This window comes from Scyliorhinus canicula, chromosome 11 (genome assembly GCF_902713615.1).
Source record: "Scyliorhinus canicula chromosome 11, sScyCan1.1, whole genome shotgun sequence".
In the NCBI taxonomy this organism is placed as follows: domain Eukaryota; kingdom Metazoa; phylum Chordata; class Chondrichthyes; order Carcharhiniformes; family Scyliorhinidae; genus Scyliorhinus; species Scyliorhinus canicula.
The window spans coordinates 105869741-105894492 of NC_052156.1; the positions used below are offsets into that span (position 1 = coordinate 105869741).

General features: G+C 42.7%; 1 protein-coding gene across 1 annotated transcript in view; it reads left to right on the top strand.

The window, feature by feature from the left end:
- ints13 (integrator complex subunit 13) overlaps positions 1 to 14281 on the top strand; it is a 106727-nt gene extending 92446 nt beyond the window's left edge. The window contains exons 16-18 of the mRNA XM_038810978.1: positions 12236 to 12375; positions 13571 to 13706; positions 13941 to 14281. Coding sequence (XP_038666906.1) covers positions 12236 to 12375; positions 13571 to 13706; positions 13941 to 13980 — 316 coding nt within the window. The 3' untranslated portion in view covers positions 13981 to 14281. The remainder of the gene's footprint in view (positions 1 to 12235; positions 12376 to 13570; positions 13707 to 13940) is intronic.
- The last annotated feature ends 10471 nt before the right edge of the window (positions 14282 to 24752 follow it).

A 24752-nucleotide genomic window follows, 5' to 3' on the forward strand; every position in this document is an offset into this window, starting at 1 on the left:
AGTGAGTTCGGTCACTGAATTTCTTGTGACTGAACTGGCTGATTCTCAACCCACAGAGCTTTGAGCACATGTGGCAGGATGTCGCATGAGTTAGTTGGATCTGGAAAACAGGATTTGCTTCCTTTTCTATTCTTTTCTGCCAGCATTCTGTCTCATTAAATCATTGTCACTCAAAGCATGATGCAGCTTGATAGACAAGTAGTTGTAATTTGAACAAAGCTCCTCCCAATCAATAATGTCAATGCGGCCTTGCTTCAAACAGTGCTTCAGTGTCTTTGAAGCATTTTCTTTGTCCTCCCCTGACTATTGGCCGTTGAGAGTTTGTTTGGCAGTTTTGCCATTTACTCCAAAGGATGCGGAGGAGGCATTATTTTTTTTTTCTTTATTTCGTTCATGGGATGTGGGCATCGCTGGCTGGGCCAGCATTTATTGCCCACCCCTGAGGGCATTTAAGAGTCAACTACATTGCTGTAAGCCTGGAGTCACACGTAGGTAAGGATGACAAATTCCCTTCCCCAAAGGGAAAACCAGATGGGTTTTTACGACAATTGACAATTGTTTCATGGTCATCAATAGACTTTTAATTCCAGATTTGTATCAAGAGGTTTGCAGGTCAGGTGGTACGATTGATAGTTGAAATGTTCAATGACTCTATCTCCCTTATCTTGGAAAAAAGGATAAGGACCCACGGAATGTGGATCATATTGGCCCGCATCTCTTTTGAATGTGGCCTTTGGTGGCCATTTTTGGGGTGTCAGACTTGCCAGGGCTGCAGACCGGGATGAAGGCAGACGCCCTTGCCTTTGCCTCGTTAATAGCCCGGAGGCGAGTTGTGCTGAGATGGAGATCTTCCACCCCGCCCAATGCCTCGGCCTAGTTGGGCGACCACATGGAATTTTTATATCTGGAAAAGTTCAATTCACCGTTAGGGGATCGGTGGACGGATTCTACCTGAGGTGGCAGCCATTAATTTCCTGCTTTAAAGAGTTAGTCAGCTGTTAGGGAGGGAGGAGGAGTTCTTATTTTGGGGGTAGGTTATTTCTGTCTTTCTATGGGTGGGATTTAGATGATCGGTTTGCATTTTTTTTTTACGATATAGTACCTTGTAATATTCACTTCGAGTTGTTTGATGTTGATGTCGCGTTTGTTATAAATTAAAATTTTCAATAAAAATATTTTTTTTTTAAAAGAATTTTCCATGAGATCTCCCCTCATTCTTCTAAACTCCAGCGAATATAATTCTAACCGACTGTAAACTCTCCTCAAACGCCAGTCCTGCCATCTCAGGAATCAGTCTGATAAACCTTCGCTGTACTCCCCCTATAGCAAGGACATCCTACCTCAGATAAGGAGACCAAAACTGCACACACTTCCAGGTGTGGCCTCACCAAGGCCCAATTTAATTGCAGCAAGACATCTCTGCTCCTGGACTCGAATCCTGTTGCTATAAAGGCCAACATACCATTTGTTTTCTTCACTGCATACTTGCTTTCAGCGACTGGTGTAAAAATCTGCTGTAATTTGAAAACTTCAAAACAAATATAAAACTGCTTACTTCATCTAAACTTGGGTCTCATTATACATCCCCCTCTCTCAGATAGCCATTCAAATAATAATAAGTCCTCCTGTTTTTAATACCAAAGTAAACTTGCATTCATCCACCTTATACTGCATCTGCCATGTGTTTGCCCACGCGCTCAACTTGTCCAAAGCACCTTATCCACCTCACAGCTCACCCTCCCACTCTGCTCTGTGTCACCTGCAAATTTGGAGATATCACATTTAGTTCCCTCTTCAAAATCATTAATATGGATTGTGAATAGCTGGAGTCCTAGCACTGATCACTACAGTACACCATGAGTCAGTGCCCACAACCTGGAAAAAAAACCGTTTATTCGTACTCTTTGTTTCCTGTCGGCCGAACTGTTTCAATTCTTGTCAATACATACCCCAAATCCCATGCGTGTTAATTTTGCACATGGGACTTGGTCGAAAGCCTTCTGAAAATCCAAATAAACTACATCCACTGGTCCCCCCCCCATATCAACTCTACTAGATATATCGTAGAAGAATTCCAGTAGATTTGTCAAGCAAGATTTCTCTTTCGGAACTCTGTCTGATCCTGCCACTCTTTTCCAAGTGCTCTGCTATTAAATCTTTTGTAATAGCATTACTGACGTCAGGTTGACTGATCGAGAATTCCCTGTTTTCTCTCTACCTATCTTCTTAAAGAGTGGAGCTACGTTAGCTACCCTCCAATCCATAGGTAAGCTCGGTGGCACAGTGGTCAGCACTGCTACCTCACGGTGTCAGGGTACTGGGTTCAATTCCGACTTTGGATGACTGTCTGTGTGGAGTTTGCACGTTCTCCCCTTGTCTGCGTGGGTTTCCTCCCACAGTCCAAAGATGTGCAGGTTAGGTGGACTGGCCATGCTAAATTGCCCTGTAGTGTCCAAAGGTTGTATGGGGTTATGGAGATCAAGCAAGGGCACGGACCGAGGTGGGGTGCTCTTTCAGAGAGTTGGTGCAGACTCGATGGGCCGAATGACCTCCTCCTGCACTGTGTAGGGATTTATAGAAATCTATGGTTTCTATGTTCCAGAGTCTGTAGAATCTTGGAAGATGACCACCAATGCTTCGACTATTTCTGGGGCCACTTCCTTAAATAGTCTGGGATGTAGATTATCAGGCCCTGGGGATTTTTCAGCCTTCAATCCCATCAATTTCCCCAACACATTTCCCTACTAATACTGATTTTATTCAGTTCCTCCCTCTCACTATACCCTGTGTTCCCCAACATTTCTGGTATGTTATTTGTGTCCTCCTTTGTGAAGACAGAACCAAAGTATGTATTTTGTTGGTCAGCCATTTATTTGTTCCCCATTAGAAATTCTCCTGTTTCTGACTAAGGGACCTACATTTGTCGTCTTCAATCTTTTTCTCTTTACATACCTTTAGAATCTTTTATGATTAATTTTTGGTGTTCCCCACAAACTTTCTCTCGTATTCTATTTTCCCTTCTTAATTAATCCCTTTGTCCTCCGATGCTAAATTCTAAACTGTTCCCAATCCTCAGGACTGCTGTTTTTTTCTGGCTAATTTGTATGTATCTTCCTTGAATCTAACATTATCTAATTTCCCTTGTAAGCCATGGTTTAACCACCTTTCCTGTTTTATTTTTGCGCCAGACAGGAATGAACAATTGTTGCACCCATGTGCTCGTTTAATGTTTGTCATTGCCGATCCACTGTCATCCCTTTAGATAAAGTTCCCTAATATTCCCCAATCCATCATACCACTCGCGTCTCGTACCATCGTTGTTTCCTTTATTTAGATTCAGGACCCTAGTCTCAGAATCACCGGGGCTGGTTTAGCTTAGGGGCTAGTTTAGTTCACTTGGCTAAATCGCTGGCTTTGAAAGCAGACCAAGCAGGCCAGCAGCACAGTTCGATTCCCGTATCAGCCTCCCCGGACAGGCGCCGGAATGTGGCAACTTGGGGCTTTTCACAGTAACTTCATTGAAGCCTACTCGTGACAATAAGCGATTTTCATTTTCATTTCATCAGTCTCCAACTTGATTAATTCTTTCATATTATGGCCGCTTATCCCCCAAAGGGTCTCGCACAACTATGTTGCCAATTATTCCTTTCTCAGTACACGATACCTATTCTAAGATGGCCTGTTCTCTACATGATTCCTCAACATATTGGCTCAGAAAACCACCCGTACACAACCTAGGAATTCCTCCTCTTAGTATTGTCACTAATTTGATTTGCCAAATTTACATGCAGATTGAAGTCGCCCATGTTCTTTTGTCACATATATCTCTAATTTCCTATTTAGTGCCATTCCCAGCATCACCACCACAGTTCGGGGGTCTACATACAACCTCTCCTAAGGTTTTTTACGCCTTGGTGGTTCTCAGCTCTACCTATACAGTATCCACATTGTCGGAGCTAATATCCTTACTCACTATTGTGTTAATTTCCTCTTTAACAAACAATGCAACTCTACTACATTTTCCTTATTGTCTGTCCTTCCTAAATACTGATGTTCTATTCCCATCCCTGGTCACCCTACAGCCATGTCTCCGTAATCCTGACTATACCATACCCATTTACACCTATTTGCATGATGAATTCATTCACTGCATTGCGAATGCTCTGCATATAAAGGCACAAAGCCTTGACGTTTGGCTTTTTAACATTACTTGTCCCATTCCCACTATTTTTCACTGTTTAAATCTGGCCCATGATTTCTGTGCGTATCACTTTTCGTATTCCCCTTTTGTTCTTGTCCGTGTTTCCTCTTCCTCTGACTCCTTGCATAGGTTCCCATCCCCCTACCATTTTAGTTTAAACTCTCCCCAACCACTGTAGCAAATTCTCCAAAGAGGACCTCAGTCCTGATGCAACCCGTCCAGTTTGTATGATCCCACTTCCCCCAGAACCACTCCCAATATCCCAGGAATCTGCAGCCCTCCCCCTTGCACCATCTCTTCAGCCGCGTATTCACATATCCTGCTACTTCTGCTCTGATTAACACGGGGCACTAGTAGCAATCCTGTGATCACTACCTTTGAGGTCCTACTTTTAAACTTACTTCCTAACTCCCTATATTCTGCCTTTAGGACCTCATCCTTGATTTCACCTGTGTTGTTTGTCCCATTGTGTACCTGGCTAACTGGCTGTTCACCCTCCCCTTTCAGGATGTCCTGTAGCCACTCTGAGACATCCTTGACCCTAGCACCAGGCAGGCAACATACCATCTTCATTTGTGGCTTCAGAAATGCCTATCTATTCCCTTACAATTGAATCCCTTATAACTGTTGCTTTCCCACACTTTACACTCCTACCCCGAGCAGGAGAGCTGACTAAAATTTGGCTGTTGCTACTTGTACCTGAGAGGCTATTTCTCCACAGTCTAAAACGGTATATCAGTTTTGCAAGGGAATAGCCACAGGAGATTCATCATATGCCTGCCTAGTTCCCTTGTTCTGCCTGGTGGTCACCCATTCCCTTCCTGCCTACGGTGTTGTCACCTCTCTATACATTCTATCCATGATACCCTGCCTCATGAATGCTCCAGTGTCCCCAGCTTCCACTCCAGCTCCAAAACCTGTCTTCCAGGAGCTGCAACTGGAGACACTTCCTGCACACGTGCTGGCTCTGGGCACTAGCAATGTTTCCAGCTTCCCACATGAAACAGGAGGAGCACCACAGCTTTGATCTCTTCTGCCATGACTTACTCCTTTAAATTAAACACTTTGGAAAAGCTTAACATCAAATAGTATCAATTACTCTAGGGCCCTTTCCCTGATCCTCATTACTACAGAATATAACCATTACAAACTATAAACCACAAAATAAAGATGTTACAAACTATCAGTGATAAAAGTGGTAAATGCTTAAATGACTGTACTTACCCAATCAGCTGCTTACACTTGCCCATGACACTTTTGAATCCTGGCATCACCTCAGGAAGCTCCAATCTTCAACTAGCACTTAGATTTCCCATTGAACTCTTGTTCTGTTTTCAATCACTTCTCGTACTCTCCTCTAGGTGCTGCTGGGGATCTTTGCTAAAAGCACTTTCTTGCTGATGTAGTTTATAAATGACTGAGTTGGTGCATGGCTGGCAAGGTCTAGGGAGTGCCCAACATATTCCAGGTCTGGGTTGATCTGAGCTTTGTTTTGGCAATATTCAAAGGCAGGCTGAGTTAATTGATTGAAGAAATTGAGGGCTTTGCAAATCTGGCAGAGTGGGCAATGATCCTACAGTCATTCCCAAAATCTATATCATGTATTTTTATGGGAGTCAGTTTAGTTTTGACAGAGGTAACTGAGGTTTTCACCTCGGTGGAATTTAATACTAACACCAGTGGGTAGTTGATCTTTTGAGGTGAATAAGCACTGTTGGGTAGATTGTAAATACAATAGGGAGCTATTACACTGCCTTGGTTGACCCCAGTCTGAATTTTGAAGGAGTCTGTTTCAGATCTCCCACTTGGGATGGTTGTAGTCATATCATCACAAAGCAATTACAGAATTGCAATGAAGTTCCTTGAACTTTCACAAAGACTTGCAATTTCTGAGTCAAATGCTTTGGTCAGGTCGGTGAATGTACTGAAGAGTTCCTGCTGGTGTTCTCAAAATTTTTCTTGTTTTATAAGACCCTTATGAAGTGCCTTTGGAGGTTTTATTGCATCAAAAAATGCTAAATCAGTGCAAGTTGTTAGGAAAATCCCTCAACCATATTGACAACAAAATACGCTTGCAGATTAAAAACGCAGCAGAACATATACCTGAACAGTTACTTACAGTTGCACCATGCATTCACAACTCTTTCCTTTACACTGTTTGAAGTCAGTGAGGGAGGACGTGTAGGATGTGTTTGTAAATAAAGACCCTGCAGCATAAATGACCCACGTTCACATCAGTCACTGTATAAAATTGACACTTCGCACAAATTATTTACTGCCACAGTTGCTGCCAATGTTGTTGTTTACAATGTGTTAATTAAACGTGTTGAGTATTTTGGGTAGGATCAGATGTTCGGTACGTGGATTGCTCTTATGACTCAATTACCTATTAGACTTCTTGGTATGCAGCCATACAGGAAATTCAGCAGACGAAAAGCTGGCTGATTTCTGCAGATAGCATTGGGATGGAAACACCACACCCCGTCAAGTGAAATGAAATGAAAATTGCTTATTGTCACGAGTAGGCTTCAATGAAGTTACTGTGAAAAACCCCTAGTCGCCACATTCCGGCGCCTGTCCGGGGAGGCTGGCACGGGAATCGAACTGTGCTGTTGGTCTGCTTTAAAAGCCAGCGATTTAACCCAGTGAGCTAAACCGGCCCCTGTGCAGCCATTCTACTGTTCAGCACAGGGCTAAATCGCTGGCTTTGCAAGCAGGCCAGCAGTACGGTTCGATTCCTGTAACAGCCTCCCCGAACAGGCGCTGGAATGTGGCGACTAGGGGCTTTTCACAGTAACTTCATTTGAACTAGAGATTGGGGGGGAAGGGAAAGTCAGGGAACCAAGAGGTGAAGGAATCAGTGGGAAGCGTAGCTGCTTAGGATTACAAAAAATCACGAAAAGACAGAGCTCAAGAGAGGTTACGATAGTCCCCATCTCACAAAATATGACAGTGTATGGAAAGGCTCAGTAAACCAAGGTCCACCACACTAAGAAAACAAAAAGGGACAGTCAATAGGGAATTAAAGGTGCTATATTTAAATGCCCGCAGTGTACGGAACAAGGTTGATGAGCTTGTGGCCCAGATTGTGACTGGCAGGTATGATGTGGTAGGCATCACAGAGACGTGGTTGCAGGGGGTTCAGGACTGGCAGTTAAACATCCAGGGATTTACAACCTATCGAAAAGACAGAGAGGTGGGTAGAGGGGACGGGGTTGCCTTGTTAGTTAGAAATGAAATTAAATCAATAGCACTAAACGACATAGGGTCAGACGATGTGGAGTCTGTGTGGGTAGAGTTGAGGAACCACAAAGGCAAAAAAACCATAATGGGAGTTATGTACAGGCCTCCTGACAGTGGTCAGGACCAGGGGCACAAAATGCACCACGAAATAGAAAGGGCATGTCAGAAAGGCAAGGTCACAGTGATCATGGGGGACTTCAATATGCAGGTGGACTGGGTAAATAATGTTGCCAGTGGACCCAAAGAAAGGGAATTCATTGAATGTTTACAGGATGGCTTTTTGGAACAGCTTGTGATGGAGCCCACGAGGGAACAGGCTATTCTGGACTTAGTGTTATGTAATGAGCCAGAATTGATAAAAGACCTTAAAGTAAGGGAACACTTAGGAAGCAGTGATCATAATATGGTAGAATTCAGTCTGCAATTTGAAAGAAAGAAGGTAGAATCAGATGTAAAGGTTTTACAGTTAAATAAAGGTAATTACAGGCGCATGAGGGAGGAACTGACGAAAATCGACTGGAAGCAGAGCCTAGTGGGAAAGACAGTAGAACAGCAATGGCAGGAGTTTCTGGGAGTAATTGAGGACACAGTGCAGAGGTTCATCCCAAAGAAAAGAAAGGTTATCAGAGGGAGGATTAGGCAGCCATGGCTGACAAAGGAAGTCAGGGAATGCATCAAGGCAAAAGAGAGAGCCTATAATGTGGCAAAGAGTAGTGGGAAGTCAGAAGATTGGGAAGGCTACAAAAACAAACAGAGGATAACAAAGAGAGAAATAAGGAAGGAGAGGATCAAATATGAAAGTAGGCTAGCCAGTAACATTAGGAATGATAGTAAAAGTTTCTTTAAATACATTAAAAACAAACGGGAGGCAAAAGTAGACATTGGGCCGCTCCAAAATGACGCTGGTAATCTAGTGATGGGAGACAAGGAAATAGCTGAGGAACTTAATAAGTACTTTGCGTCAGTCTTCACAGTAGAAGACATGAGTAATATCCCAACAATTCAGGAAAGTCAGGGGGCAGAGTTGAATATGGTTGCCATCACAAAGGAGAAAGTGCTAGAGAAACTAAAAGGTCTGAAAATTGATAAATCTCCGGGCCCAGATGGGCTACATCCTAGAGTTCTAAAGGAGATAGCTGAAGAAATAGTGGAGGCGTTAGTTATGATCTTTCAAAAGTCACTGGAATCAGGGAAAGTCCCAGAGGATTGGAAAATCGCTGTTGTAACCCCCCTGTTCAAGAAGGGAACAAGAAAAAAGATGGAAAATTATAGGCCAATTAGCCTAACCTCGGTTGTTGGCAAAATTCTAGAATCCATCGTTAAGGATGAGATTTCTAAATTCTTGGAAGTGCAGGGTCGGATTAGGACAAGTCAGCATGGATTTAGTAAGGGGAGGTCGTGCCTGACAAACCTGTTAGAGTTCTTTGAAGAGATAACAAATAGGTTAGACCAAGGAGAGCCAATGGATGTTATCTATCTTGACTTCCAAAAGGCCTTTGACAAGGTGCCTCACGGGAGACTGCTGAGTAAAATAAGGGCCCATGGTATTCGAGGCAAGGTACTAACATGGATTGACGATTGGCTGTCAGACAGAAGGCAGAGAGCTGGGATAAAAGGTTCTTTTTCGGAATGGCAACCGGTGACAAGTGGTGTCCCGCAGGGTTCAGTGTTGGGGCCACAGCTGTTCTCTTTATATATTAACGATCTAGATGATGGGACTGGGGGCATTCTGGCCAAGTTTGCCGATGATACAAAGATAGGTGGAGGGGCAGGTAGTATTGAGGAGGTGGGGAGGCTGCAGAAAGATTTAGACAGTTTAGGAGAATGGTCCAAGAAGTGGCTGATGAAATTCAACGTGGGCAAGTGCGAGGTCTTGCACTTTGGAAAAAAGAATAGAGGCATGGACTATTTTCTAAACGGTGACAAAATTCATAATGCTAAAGTGCAAAGGGACTTGGGAGTCCTAGTCCAGGATTCTCTAAAGGTAAACTTGCAGGTTGAGTCCGTAATTAAGAAAGCAAATGTAATGTTGTCATTTATCTCAAGAGGCTTGGAATATAAAAGCAGGGATGTACTTCTGAGGCTTTATAAAGCACTAGTTAGGCCCCATTTAGAATACTGTGAGCAATTTTGGGCCCCATACCTCAGGAAGGACATACTGGCACTGGAGCAGGTCCAGCGGAGATTCACACGGATGATCCCAGGAATGGTAGGCCTAACATACGATGAACGTCTGCGGATCGTGGGATTATATTCATTGGAGTTTAGGAGGTTGAGGGGAGATCTAATAGAAACGTACAAGATAATGAATGGCTTGGATAGGATGGACGTAGGGAAGTTGTTTCCATTAGCAGGGGAGACTAGGACGCGGCGGCACAGCCTTAGAATAAAAGGGAGTCACTTTAGAACAGAGATGAGGAGAAATTTCTTCAGCCAGAGAGTGGTAGGTCTGTGGAATTCATTGCCACAGAGGGCGGTGGAGGCCGGGACATTGAGTGTCTTTAAGACAGAAATTGATAAATTCTTGATTTCTCGAGGAATTAAGGGCTATGGGGAGAGAGCGGGTAAATGGAGTTGAAATCAACCATGATTGAATGGTGGAGTGGACTCGATGGGCCGAATGGCCTTACTTCCACTCCTATGTCTTATGGTCTTATGGTCTAAGCCTACTCGTGACAATAACCGACTTTCTTTTCTTACAAAATACATTGTAACCAGTGTGTAAAATGCTCCTCAAAAAGTCTGAATGGTCAGAATTATAGATCGCTGAGTTCCACTAACACTTCCCATGTTCCTGATTAGTATAGGATAGTTGGTTTATGGTCTGTGATGGACAGATCATCTGCAGTGCACTTGTATATACTGTTCAACATATGTAATGGGCAAAAATGATAACACTCCCACTGTAAGCTATGTGAGTTGTAGTGTTTTTTTGGGGGGACAAAATGTTATGCTGTGTTACGGATGTCTGGCCAGATCTCAACAGTGGCTAAGATACTGGACCAGAGCTGCAACATACAGAAAGATCGATTCACTCCAGGAGTGATTGCATAAGAAATAGGCCTTGTATTAATGGATGGACTTGTTAGATGGATTTGTTTATTGTCATGTGTACCGAAGTACAGTGAAAAGTATTTTTTTGCGAGCAGCTCAAACAGATCATTTAGTACATGAAAATAAAAGAAAAGAAAATACATAATAGGGCAACACAATAGGTTATTTTTCAAGACAAAACTTTATTAATCCTAAAGAAAAGCAATATTTAAACTTTTAAGCTTCAAACCTAACAAGAACAGCTTACATGTATCTTTTAACCCGAACACACCATTTCCCGTTAAACAGCACGTAACATGACATACAGCTCTATGCTCCACTTAGGCAGGCAGGCAACAATGATACTTGCATTTACAGAATATATACCTATTGTTATAGTAGCTCCTTTAGATTCCTTTTCCAAAGCCTGTCTCAGTAGCAGCTTTTCATTACTCTCTCGGTGGCTTCCCAAATCCATCTCTCTCCACCTGTTTGAACAGGATTCTTTTCTCTCTCAGCTCCATCAGCCCCTCAAACAATGGTTCTGCCCTGGGGTATACAGACTTGAACTCTTCCTTGCTATCTGGGTTTGTTTTAATTTCCCATTCCCGTTTACTCAAAAGAACAGGGCCTTGCTATGAATATGAAATTAACCTCCAATGTATGGACAAAAGAGGCCATCAGACTCGTAATGGGCTAATGGCTGGCAGATCAGAGTGTCCCAGAGGACAACGGTCTTGAGTGAATCACCCCGGCTGAACAAGTATATCCTGTTTATTCTCATTAACAAGTTTAAGTCTGAATGGGATAATGTAACTCGGGTCATTTGTGGACGTATACCTCTTGACTCAGTGCTGGCAGTTTTACCCTCAGTCTGTTAACCCCTGAATTACCCACTACATCTTCAATCCCATTTCCGGATCCAATTTCCTAATATCTCCCTATCGTAAGAGCTATGAAATCTAAATATCCTAAACCAAATTGATCACATTGTATTGGTTTACTTTTCCCGTTGACTCTTCATTCTCAATGGTCTCCACGCTATTAATAGCAGGTAGGTAGCCCCCATAAGGATATCTTCTTATACTTCTTAATAAGTATAAGCTTCTTGACTGAAGTCATGCCAAGGGTGTCATGGCCTAGTGGTTATGGCGCTGATCTGAAAATCCAAAGCCTGAAACTTTACATTTTCGCATAGGAAGTGCAAAATTGAATTCAATTAATCTGTTAATATGTAGGCAAACATCAGGAATAAAAATGACCAAAAGAGCTTCTGCACTGTAAATTCTATGATTCTAAATAACTCACTGGTTCACTGCCATCCAGGAAGGTTATCTGCTACTCCTACCCAATTGGACCAGCATGGCACTCCTGCCTATTCTGTGTGATTGACTCTTAGAAACTTCATGACGCCTGATAATCGGGAATAAGAGCTGCCTTCTTGGTGTTAACCATGTCCTAAGACCAAATACATAAACGAGGAATGAAGCACCAGTGTTTCTGTCAGGACAGGTTAAATGCTGTGACAACCTTTCTTCTCTGTTATCTTAATGCAGGGAAGGTTGTCACAGCGTTCAACCCGACCTGACAGAAACACTGGTGTTTGACGCAGCACCAATTGCATTACATGGTGGCTCTCCAAATGCTACATTCCTTTGTCTGAAGCTTGATGTCAGGTGAACGTGAGTTGTCTTGTGAAACGTTAACATAATTTTAAGCACGGTCACAAATGGTCATTTCGAACTTTTTTTTGTAAAGGCTGAAAGGAACTCTCGAGCGGGAAAAGGAGGAGTTGGTTGAAGCTGAGATCATCAAGGACTCTCCCGATTCCCCTGAGCCTCTGAACAAAAAACCTCGGGTTAGCATTGGAGAAATACAACCTCTCGAAAAGGTTAAAGGTGAGATGCCTTGTTACTAAAGAGTATTTGTTATACCATGAATTTGTGTTCCATCCAGTATGCATGCAGAACGGTGGATTAAGGTGTTTCAGAATGCCACCTAAACCTGTGACATCCAACTGGTACAAAAAATAACCCGAGTTTGTTCTTTGTAATGTATTCGAAAGCTGCAGGATATTTCACAGTAGGGGAGGGATTTAGAGTACATGGAGTCTTAAGAAGCAGGGGTGTCAGGTGGGGAAGGATACAACACCAGGGTGTGTGGGTGTAATTCACTCCCCACATGGAAGTTGTTTGATGCGTTCAACTATAAATAACAATATGAAATAGCAAGACCTGCAGCAATTTGGAAATTAGAGAGGCCCCACTCTTTGGAGTATAGGAGCTTCATGGCATTGCAGGTTTAGGAGCTGCGATGCACAATTGACACACTAGCGCCACCACTGGTGGGAGGATATAAATGTCATATGACGAGTTCAGATTTCTGTTAATGTGGACAGGAGTAAATAATTGGAGTCAGTTGACACAAGCATGACAAAAACATGATAACAGGAAGTAGGGCTTTGCAGACAGGAAATACAGGCAACCATAGCTCAGAGGAAGGCCATTTGGCCAATCAAATCTATGCTCACTTTTCTGAAGAGCAATCTAGATTAGTGCCTACTCCCAAATACTTTCCCTGAAACCCTGCAACTTGATTCTCCTTCAGGTGTTTACCCAGTTCCCTTTTTGAAAGATATTGAATCCGTATCCACTAGACAGTGCATTCGGAACCAATCAGTGCTTCTAAAAAAAAAATCCTCATGTTACCTCTAGTTCTGTAGTCAATGTAAAATTAATATAGATGCAACATTAAAAATAAAGTTTCTGGAAATCTGTTCTAATGAACAGAATTTGCACTCAGCTGATATGTGCAAATGATATGAATAAAATGTCTGTCTCTAACTGTCCCACTCACCCATTCCTTTATCATGGGAAAATTCTGTAACTGCTAAGATTAAAATTCATTTGAACAATTTGCAAAATATATGGGGCTAGCTTATTAGATGTTTATAGATGTGGGTAGAGAGTTGTAATATATTTGAATTGTTTAATCAAGGCCCTGACGTTCTTTCTCTTCTCCTCCTCCTCTCTCTCTCTCTCTCTCTCTCTCTCTCTCTCTTTCCCCCCCCTCATCTGTCTCGATAATCTCCAGGCCCAGTTTCCTTGCTCGCAATGTGGACTAATCGGATCAATACAGCAAATTCACGAAAGCATCAAGAATTTGCTGGTCGCTTAAGTTCTGTTAATAACAAAGCTGAATTGTACCAGCATCTTAAGGAAGAAAATGGGTCAGTAGTCTTGTTGTTGTACATGCCTGCATTTTCTTACGGAGTACTATAGGATGGTAAAATGTTAGATAAACTCAGTTATTTTCTTTGAAGATGGGATTTAAAAATTAGTCCTGTTCTGATTTGTGTAACCATAATTATATCTAATATCTGTACGACGCTGTTTTGTATCTGTAGCTCAGATATTTTCATCAGTGCCTGTGCATTGACAAGTTGTCTTTTTATGTGTTATAGAATTGATACACATGAAAACGGTAAAGGAAGCAGGCAATAAAGAAGAGCTTCGATGCAAGATTTTACAGAAGCATCAGATCAGCTGTTGTGCTGTTTGTAAATGAATAATTTCCACAAAATATCAGGAGACATTTCAAGCAATTCGACCTCGGTCTCCGAAAATGCTGCTGCTGAAATGACTTGCGACAAATTGTACAAAGTTTACACGTTTTGCTGTGTGCGAAGGATTTTACTCTTTGTTAAAGTTGGCATTTTCTACTGCAGGATACATCAACAATTTTACACACAATTTACACAACGTCCATTGTTGTCCAAAAATAAAAATTATGACTTTACACGAATTTCACTGCTTAACTTATTAAATATGTCACTCCTGATTGTTCTGTACACATACACAGAACTGGATATGGACCATTGTTTACTGCCTTACTGTATCTAACTTACCACTTGTTGTATAAAGTTAGTCAGTTCTGCCTTTTTAAAAAGTTTGTTCTTGACATATTTGGTGCGTTTATGTCCCATCTTTGTTACACTGAGAAATGCAACCTGCAGTACATAAGAACTAGGAACATGATTGGGCAGTTCAGCTCCTTGAGTTCATTCTGCCATTCAATACAATCACGGCTAATCTCCTCTTGGCCTCAATTCCACCCTGTTTTCCATAACCCATTGCTAATTAAAAATCTGTCTATCTCAAATTTACACAGAGTGCCATCCACTGCACTCTTGGGTAGTGAATTCGACAGATTCGCAACCCTTTGAGAAAAGTAATTTTTCCTCATCTCTGGTTTAAATCTGCCAGCCCTTATCCTAAAACTATGACCTCTCATTCTAGATTCCCCTGCAAGGTAAAGTATCTACATCTACTTTGTCAATACCTTTTATCATCTTGTATACCTTGATTAGATCTCCTCTCGTTCTACTACCCACTCTGATTCCTCTATCATTTCTCACGACAGCACTGATCCTTTACCAGCAAAGCTACAGTACCTTCTTTACATTTCTGTCTATCCTTCTGAAATACTGAGTACCCCTGGGTATTCAATTCCCAGACCTGGTCTCTTTGTAACTATGTCTCAGTAATCACCACCTAATCATACCCGCTTGTCTCTATTCGCACTGTTAACTCATTATTTTGTTCCGAATGCTTTGTGCATTCAGACACAAAGCCTTTAAGTTTCTTCTGTTATCGAAAGTATATAGTAGCTTGCCAGGCCACTGCTATTTTTTTTGAGCATTAAGAATGATCCACTTTGAAACAGGACTGACGTCATGTGAAGGACATTAATTTTGACACACTGGCAGCTGTCATAGTTTTTTCACAAATTGCCACATTCAGTCTCACTTGGCATGTTGGGATTTGAGATTGCCATCTCCAGATGGCTGGTGTAGTCCTGTAACTACACTGCCATACCTAGTACATGGCTGTTAAGCACCAATGAGAAATTTCTATGCCCCTCAGCAGCCTTTGCAGAAAACCAGTTCTTTATCTGTGTGCAGGATGTTATAACAGTCTTTTTAGGCTGATTAAAAATGGCAGACTAATTTGTTCCAGGGTAATTTAATACAAGAATCCTTTGTCTCCAGTACAGGACAATGGTTCAGCCAAGCAACAGTAATTTTGTATCTGAACATTCATTGTTTTTTGGCTTGTGGAACTAATTTGTTTTATGTGGAAACCCACACATTCTGTCCTGGAAATTTAAGATCAATTTTTAAACTTTACTGGCCTTGCAGGTAACGGTTTACGCAGTTTCAAAATAATTTAAAGCTTCCATAACAAAATAAATCAGATTTTATTCGCCTGTATCTTTTCAGACAGTGGTTGTCTTTTAGATTGTAGCTCATAAGGAGGAGGCAGTTGATATTTTGGTTGCTCAGATTGCAAATTGAGCACCCTGAAGTGAGATGGTACATTGTGTTGTATGTCACTAGGTATTAAATGCACCCGGTGCAGTTGATGTGGAGCTGGAGAAAGTTTTGCCCACAGTTGTGATGGCTGGGATAGCTTAGGAATGATCACGGGTGGCTTTCTCAGTCTTAATGCATCCATCTCGAAGTGGTGTCTCTGTGCAATTGATCGGTTTTCTTGAAAGCACAGCTCCTCTGATGGGATGATCTTTTCTGAGCATCTATAGAAACAATAGGTCGTAACTAATGGGGCAATCAGGAAAATAAGAAGCAACGCTATAAGTATGATAAGCCAGATCGTTGTCAACAAATGAGAGCTGTGCGGTTGAGTAACCGTAGTATTGGGAGTTGCAGTGTGCACTATAGGCAGGCAGGCTCCATGAGTGACATTCTCAACTGTTTGAATTCTGTACTCAGGTAACATTGTCTCAACAAAAGATGGATGTGCACAGCCATCTGACAAGCGGATTAGTTTGAGCAACCTCTGAATGATATTTATTGAGCATGCCTCTCTAATGCCTTTGCTAGCTGAACACAAGGAATTGTACCACGATACTATTGTGGAGCCTGGCTTTACAGAGAAGATGACAATGTCCTCACTGCTGGAATCGTTCAGGTACTTGGTAAGTTTTCCCAGGAAATGCACCACTCTTCCTCTATCTTGAAGAAAATAATTGTAACTGTTTCTTGTCCTGACTGTGTACAAGTGGCAGGGTGTGTAATATGGTAGCTTGAGTTCAATTGCAAAAACGTCTTGAACAGCAAGTCCACCTGAATCAGTAGCAGTTAAGACAAACTCTTGTGGTGAAAACTGATAGTCGATTTCCAGTGGATACCCAAACAGAGTATTCTGCAATTGATAAAATCCCACCCAAGACTCTCTTCCGGAAGAGGATCCATCGACTGAAGCTACTGTCAGTCAGGTTTCTGGCATTTCCATCATCTTCATCAAAAATTGTTTCTGCAGCTATTGAATAATGAAATCTTTGTCCAACAGTTGCCAAGATGAATTCAATTGGGTTGATGACAGTAGGAGATTTGTTGTCGTGACCTAAACGGACATTGCAAAAAGTGATTACTATTGCGAATGCTGTTCTGTAATTTGCAATGTTCTCACTGTTTACACACATTGTGCTATCAAGTATTATGTCATGAGCAAGCGCTTAAATCTCATTGTTACCACTCCTGATTTTTTGGGAGAGATTAAGGGAGGGTCTTATGTTTTTCACATAGGTTTCTTCCGGGTGCTCCAGTTTCCTCCCACAGTCTATAGATGTGCAGGTTAGTTGGCGTTGTGGGGTTAGGACGGATGGGAGTGAGCCTAGGTAAGTGTACACTTTGAGGGTCGGTGTAGGCTCAATGGGCTGAAGGGTCTCCTTCTGCACTATAGAAATCTGATAAGATCAGAGATTTGGAAGTCTCATTATACACTGATTTGGTATCAATGCCAGTGTCTGATTTATGTTGACTCAAACATGGAAGTGTAACTGGGAAAGCAATCTGATTCTGTGTATTCAAGCCCAAAGATGCTTGGCCATAGTTAACATACTGTGCAGCCAGCTGGACTCCACACCAGGTTTGGTATCACTCCAGCTGCTTGTGAATTACTTTGTAGTGCTGCTGCTCTCATTAGCTTTCGCATAACTTTTAAAATTAGTGAATGGGAAGTGCATTGACATTACACCGTGAATGTCAACGGATGAATGGTGATAATTGTTTCGTCACTTCAGCTTAGAATCTTCTTATTAACTGGGGAGTGGTGAATAGTGTGAGCTGGGGAAAGGATAAATCAATTAGTGAAAAAGGAATGGAAAGCAGCAGAACAAAATATGGTTTAGTTCTAGATAGCAATTGCATGTTCTGGTACCATTATGTAAACTCACTTAGTACTGATTTCTATCTATTTTCAAATGGCAGAAGTTTCCCTGGAGATAGCTACTTACATCAGGAAAGCAACCAATGCAACTGTAAAGTGTTTGTTTTTGAGTTTTAGTGGATCTCTAGCAATGATCATGCTGAATTGGGGGGGGCAGAGGGGGAATACTCTGCTTTTAGCAAGTGTAAAGTGTATGGGTATCTCTGGAGGAAAGGGGGAAATGTGATGACAACAATTCTACTGGTGTGTGGTGGCCAGCATGACACGATTGACAAAGACATGCATTCCTGTAGTTCCTTTAAATAGAATTAGAACATTACAGGGCAGTACAGGCCTTTCGGCCCTTGATGTTGCACCGACCTGTGAAACTAATCTAAGGCCCATCTACACTATTCCATTATCATCCATATGTTTATCCAATGACCATTTAAATGCCCTTATTGTTGGTGAGTCCCCTATGGTTGCAGGCAGGGCATTCCACGCTCCTACTACTCTGAGTAAAGAACCTACCTCTGACATCTGTCCTATATCTATCGCCCCTCAATTAAAGCTATGTCCCCTTTGCTAGCCATCATCATCCGAGGAAAAAGGCGCTCTCTGTCCACCCTATCCAATCCTCTGATCATCTTGTATGCCTCTATTAAGTCACCTCTTGACCTTCTCTCTAACGAAAACAGCCCCAAGTCCCTCAGCCTTTCCTCATAAGACCTTCCCTCCATACCAGGCAACATCCTGGTAAATCTCTGCACCCATTCCAATGCTTCCACGTCCTTCCTATAATGCGGCGACCAGAACTGCACGCAATACTCCAAATGCGACCGCACCAGAGTTTTGTACAGCTGCAACGTGACCTCATGGCTCCGAAACTCAATCCCTCTACCAATAAAAGCTAACACACCGTATGCTGCCTTAACAACCCTATCAACCTGGGTGGCAACTTTCAGGGATCTATGTACATGGACACACAGATCTCTCTGCTCATCCACGCTACCAAGAATCTTACCATTAGCCCAGTACTCTGTATTCCTGTTACTCCTTCCAAAATGTATTACCGCACACTTTTCTGCATTAAACTCCATCTGCCACTTCTCAGCCCAGCTCTGCAGCTTATCTATGTCCCTCTGTAAACTGCAACATCCGCACTGTCCACAACTCCACCAACTTTAGTGTCATCTGCAAATTTACTCACCCATCCTTCTACGCCCTCCTCCAGGTCATTTATAAAAGTAAACAAACAGCAGTGGCCCCAAAACAGATCCTTGTGGTACACAGCTAGTAACTGAACTCCAGGCTGAACATTTCCCATCAACCACCACCCTCTGTCTTCTTACAATTTCTAATCCAAACCGCAAAATCATCCTCAATCCCATGCCTCTGTATTTTCTGCAATAGCCTACTGTGGGGAACCTTATCAAACGCTTTACTGAAGTCCATATACACCACATCAACTGCTTTACCCTCATCCACCTGTTTGGTCACCTTCTCAAAGAACTCAATAAGGTTTGTGAGGCACAACCTACCCTTCACAAAACCGTGTTGACTATCCCTAATCAAATTATTCCTTTCTAGATGATTATAAATCCTACCTCTTATAATCCTTTCCAAGACTTTGCTCACAACAGAAGTAAAGCTCACTGGTCTGTTGTCTCTACTCCCCTTCTTGACCAAGGGGACAACATTTGCTGTTCTCCAGTCTTCTGGCACTATTCCTGTAGACAATGATGACCTAAAGATCAAAGCCAAAGGCTCTGCAATCTCCTCCCTAGCTTCCCAGAGAATCCTAGGATAAATCCCATCCGGCCTGGGAACTTATCTATTTTCACACTTTCCAGAATTGCTAACACTTCCTCCTTATGAACCTCAAACCCGTCTAGTCTAGTAGCCTGTACCTCAGTATTCTCCTCCACAACATTGTCTTTTTCCTGTGTGACTACTGATGAAAAATATTCATTTAGCGCCTCTCCTTGGACTCCACGCACAAGTTCCCACTACTGTCCTACTGTTAATACAGTAAAACATCCCAAGGGGCTGCCCAGGAGTCAAAGTTTGACACAGAGCCACATGAGATATTGGGACAGACAGCGCAAAGCTTATTCAAAAAGGAGCGGTGCAAAGGTTTAGAGTGGGAATTTCAGAGCTTGATGCCTAGGCAGCTGGAACCTGAAGGCTCAGTGAATGAATGGAGGAGTGTAGTGGTGTCTGGTTCTGCACACTGGTTAAAGACACTAAAACAGGATTGTCCCAACACACAACCCAAGGGCCATAAACTGGCCCACCATCGCCCTCTATCCAGCCCACGGACTCTGTTCCAAATGCAGGTAAGTGATAGATCTGCAAGGATCCATTCCTCCAATCACAGGCCAGTTCTCTCCTGCCTTTGCTGCTGATAGGGTCACCAGTCAGCCTTTCAGCAGCAGATTGTGTCTGATTAAAGGACCGATGTGAATGGTCATGGTGTATTCTTTGTCTCGCCCTTCCATGAAGGAGCCAGCACCCTAAAGGAGCACAGGGATCAAGATGGCGGAGCTGGCCAAGGTGACCATGAGAAACGGCAGTCACAGCAATAGCAGCCTCCTGGGACAGCTGGACAGGGCAGTGTGAGGAAGCACGTCTTGCTACCTTCACAGTCATCCCAATGTCCTCTTCGGTGGTAAAATGTTCAAACCTTGTGGGTCAGGTGAAAGGCAGCCCGCTTCCATCCCCAACCCCTACTTTTGCATGAATTCTGCTGTGGCCAATTCAACAGTGTTCACCCCCAGAGGCAAAATGCAAAGTTAGTGTTAGTTAAACCCAACTCCGGGCCCCACTCTTTCACTGGTGATCAGGACTTTGACTGTGGTCTATCGCTCTAGCTCTGCTTAAATAAAAAGGCAAAAAAAAATGTTTTATTGGTTAGCTCTGGCTGCTTAGCATTTTATAATGGTCAATTTTATTAATTACTGTTTTTTTAAATGATCAATTTATTGCTTCGCCATTGATTTTTATGTTTGATATTGTGCCAAACTTTATCTTTCTGAAAATTGCTCAGTAGCCCCTTGAAGGAGAAAAAAATTTAAATTTGAACCCTTGTGCGACAATGTTGAACAACCCTGCTTTGCAACAAATATAGCACCAAATCACAACATAGATTCACAAGACTTTTAATGATGGCGATAGCATTCACCATTTGATACCTTGAGACAGCCAGTTCAATTTAGGTATATGATAAGACTTCCAAAATGCAAAAGGGCTTAGAATTCAAGTCTTGTCCCGGGATTAATTACTTGATGCAGAGTTATTACAAAACAGAATAATGGTGAGAAAAAGATTGTGAGGTAACAGCCAGCTGTAAAAGATAAGATGAAGTATAATGAATCACTCGTCGTGATGTTATGAATTGTATCAAAATAAAATGGATGCTTGAAAAGGCAATCACATTGTACCTTACCATTGTACTCTGAGGCAGGTATTTTGGGAGTGGTCGAAATCTTCTTGGACGTGTCTTTGGGGTTCAAACTTTCAATTAGAGTTGTCTGAGAAGAAATTGGAATCTCTGTAAACCTACTCCAAGGAGTCCACCTTTTCATACTATGTGATTCATACATTAACACTGAGTCCACAGACTCTACAATCGTTTGACTTGGCCAGCACATTAATACAGGACTCTTGTCAAAGCTAAAAGTAGGGTTGCTGAGGCTCGAGTGGCTGGACATACTGGAAATCTGAAGCTGTTCTTTGTTGTAAATGTCTTGCCAAATGTGCTTGATGTTGACTGACAATACATTCATCGAATGCTGACTGATTTGATATGCTTCAGAGGTTGTTTTGGAATAGGATAAATCTGAGGTAAAGAAATGAAATAAAATCTTGGGTAATGATTTTGTCTGTAGTGGAGATGCGCTGAAGTACGGGAACTCTGGGGAAGCAATATAATGGCTCAAAAATAACTGAAGTAGGGTATCTTAAGTCCACCTCCGATGAGAATGAGGGCACGAGAGATGACACTATCATCTGTCAGTGAGGTAGTAATGAGCAATATTAGATTGTCACTACATGCCTTAAATGCACCGAATGACGATGATAGCTTATTAGATAGAACTGAAAGGCCGAGAGTTTCTGTTAAATTAATTAATGGCAAACGATCTGGAAACGAAGGGGGAAAACTGATGAAATCATCCTTATTGAACTGTTCCATAAATTGTCCGAATGTCGCTAAACTCAGAAGAGAATCGTGAACTGGACCAGGGATAAAATTCAGGTGATGGTGAAGTGGGTGACCAGGCGAAGGTGGACAGCACAAGGTCCTTTCCGATTGATGCAACAGGCACCAGCCAAGGGTGGATGAGGTTGGTGACCGAGTAAGAATATGGTTTGCTATCTACCTTCGAGAGAGAAGAGTGCTGTAATAGTATAAGGCCATTGCTGGATGAGTTTAAAGGAGAAATAGGGTCCCAGCTTTGATTTCCTTGGAGTGAGAGTGAATATGTGGGAATAATTGTATCGGTGGACACCATTGCAATTTCATGAAAAGAAGCTGAAGCAATGCATGGTTGTTTGTTCATCGATTGCTTTGCAACTTCTCCAATTGACAGAGAAGATAATGTTTCAAAAGGGTAGAAAAACATGGAGGGGAGGATCGACTGATCAGTATTATCCTGTGGTTGTGAGAAAGTTAGCTTTCCGTATGCCGAGGGAGGACAGAAAAACTTCATTGATAAGAAAAGGATGGTGAAACCATAGCGTCTGATTTGACAAAGGGCAAGGTGGACGCTGAAAGCTTTGTGTCTGAACCAAGTAGTGACATATTTGTAGCCATGAATTCGGGTGCATGTGTATGTTCTGGAGTAGTTCTGATCTCAGTAAGTGTGCTGGTGTACTTAGAATGCCAGGTGAGGTGGTAAAAATGTTGGATGCCAACAGGTAGCTTGTAATTTCTTCACTGCTACCATTAGATAACAAAGTTGTTGGAATATCAGTTATGTTGGTAAATGCAACAGGTAGGCTTGGTGACACATCAACTTTCTGCGTGTCATAAAATATGCTTTCCATATCTGTTGAAACTAGCTCTGTTGACCAAGACGCAATGTTGATTAAGTAGAAAGACAGGTCTCCATTGATCACCTTCATGCTTGATGAGGCATCATAGATTTCATAGAATTTACAGTGCAGAAGGAGGCCATTCGGCCCATCAAGTCTGCACCAGCTCCTGGAAAGAGCACCCTACCCAAGGTTAACACCTCCACCCTATCACCATAACTCAGTAACCCCACCCAACACTAAGGGCAATTTTGGACACTAAGGGCAATTTATCATGGCCAACCTGCACATCTTTGGACTGTGGGAGGAAACCTGAGCACCCGGAGGAAACCCACGCACACACTGGGAGGATGTGCAGACTCCGTACAGACAGTGACCCAAGCCGGACTCTAACCTGGGACCCTGGAGCTGTGAAGCGATTGTGCTATCCACAATGCTACCGTGCTGCCCCATCAGTGAAGAGTATTTTTGCAGTCAGTGATTCCTCCATGTTGGCATATGTTGTCAGCTGGGAAATGAACGTGAGGCTACTTGATAAAAGAAATATTGGAATGTGGCTTGACATGTTCTGGAAAAACATGTAAAGGACTGGCCAGATTGCGACTTGTTTCAACTTTGGCAGTTGATTCTGAACTGTATCTTTTGTCATCCATAGTGGAATTGATGAAACCCAAGCTGTCTTCAGTTGCTGTATACATCTCTGTTTTAAGGTGAAAAAGAAAATCTTTTCAGATGGAACACTGTAAGTAATGTTAATCTTTTGAATGTAAATTACAAATTATTTTCAATATTGAAAAACATGTAGTGGTGCATTTTGGTAGGAGGATTAAGGAGGACATCTATTCCTTGGAAAAGACTCTTAAATAGGGAAGAACCACACACTCGCATTCACAACTTCTCAGCATCACCTTTCCTCTCGAAGGGAAGAGGCAGGTGAAACCAAAGCACAAATGCTGCCGATGCTAAACATCTAATCTCAAATGTGCAGGTTAGGATACAGGGCTGGGGGGGGGGGGGGGGGGGGGCTGGGTGGAGTGTTCTTTCGGAGGGTCAGTCCAGACTCATTGGGCCGAATGGCCGCCTCCTGCACTGTAAAGATTCTATGATACTTAGCAGGTCAAAGAGCATCTACAGAGAGAGAAACAAGTTAATGTTTCAGGTTGGCGACCTTTCATCAGATTCCTCAGAAGCGATAAAGATAATTAAGGGGTTTGATTAAGGGGTAGCGCGAGATGAGATGTTTACACATTGCACAGTCCAAACCTGGAGGTTAAAAATATAAAACAGTAACAAACAAAGTCGAGAGAAATTTGGGAGGAACTTCTTTCCTCGGGGAAGTGGTTGAGGTGAATGACGTAGATGTAATAATCGAGCTATCCCTTAAAACATGAGCAAGAAAGAATTGGAAGAGCCTTTGACCGGGTGGAGTGGGAGTACCTGTGGGAGACGCTGGGGAGGTTCGGGTTTGGTGAGGGTTTTATTGGCTGGGTGAAATTACTGTACCAGGCGCCTGTAGCAAGTGTACAAACCGGCTGAGGTCGGGGTACTTCGAGCTTCAGCGGGGAACGAGGCAGGGGTGTCCCCTCTCCCCGTTACTATTTGCCCTATCTATAGAACCACTAGCTGTGGTGCTGAGAGCCTCGAGGAACTGATGGGGACTGGTTCGGGGGGGGGGGGGTTGGAACATCGTGTCTCGCTATACGCGGATGATTTGCTCCTGTACATTTCGGACCCTGTGGAGGGGATGGGGGAAGTTCTGCGGATCCTGAGAGATTTTGGTAGTCTTTCATGGTACAAACTGAACATGGGAAAGAGCGAGTTGTTTATGATCCAGGCCAAGGGGCAGGAGGAGAGACTGAAAGAGCTGCCGCTCAGGATGGTAGAGAAAAGTTTTCGCCAGGAAACGGGATGCCCTGCACAGGCTCAACCTGACCCGGTTGGTGGGCCAAATGGAAGGGGACTTTAAAATGTGGGACATGCTCCCTCTATCACTGGCAAGGAGGGTGCAG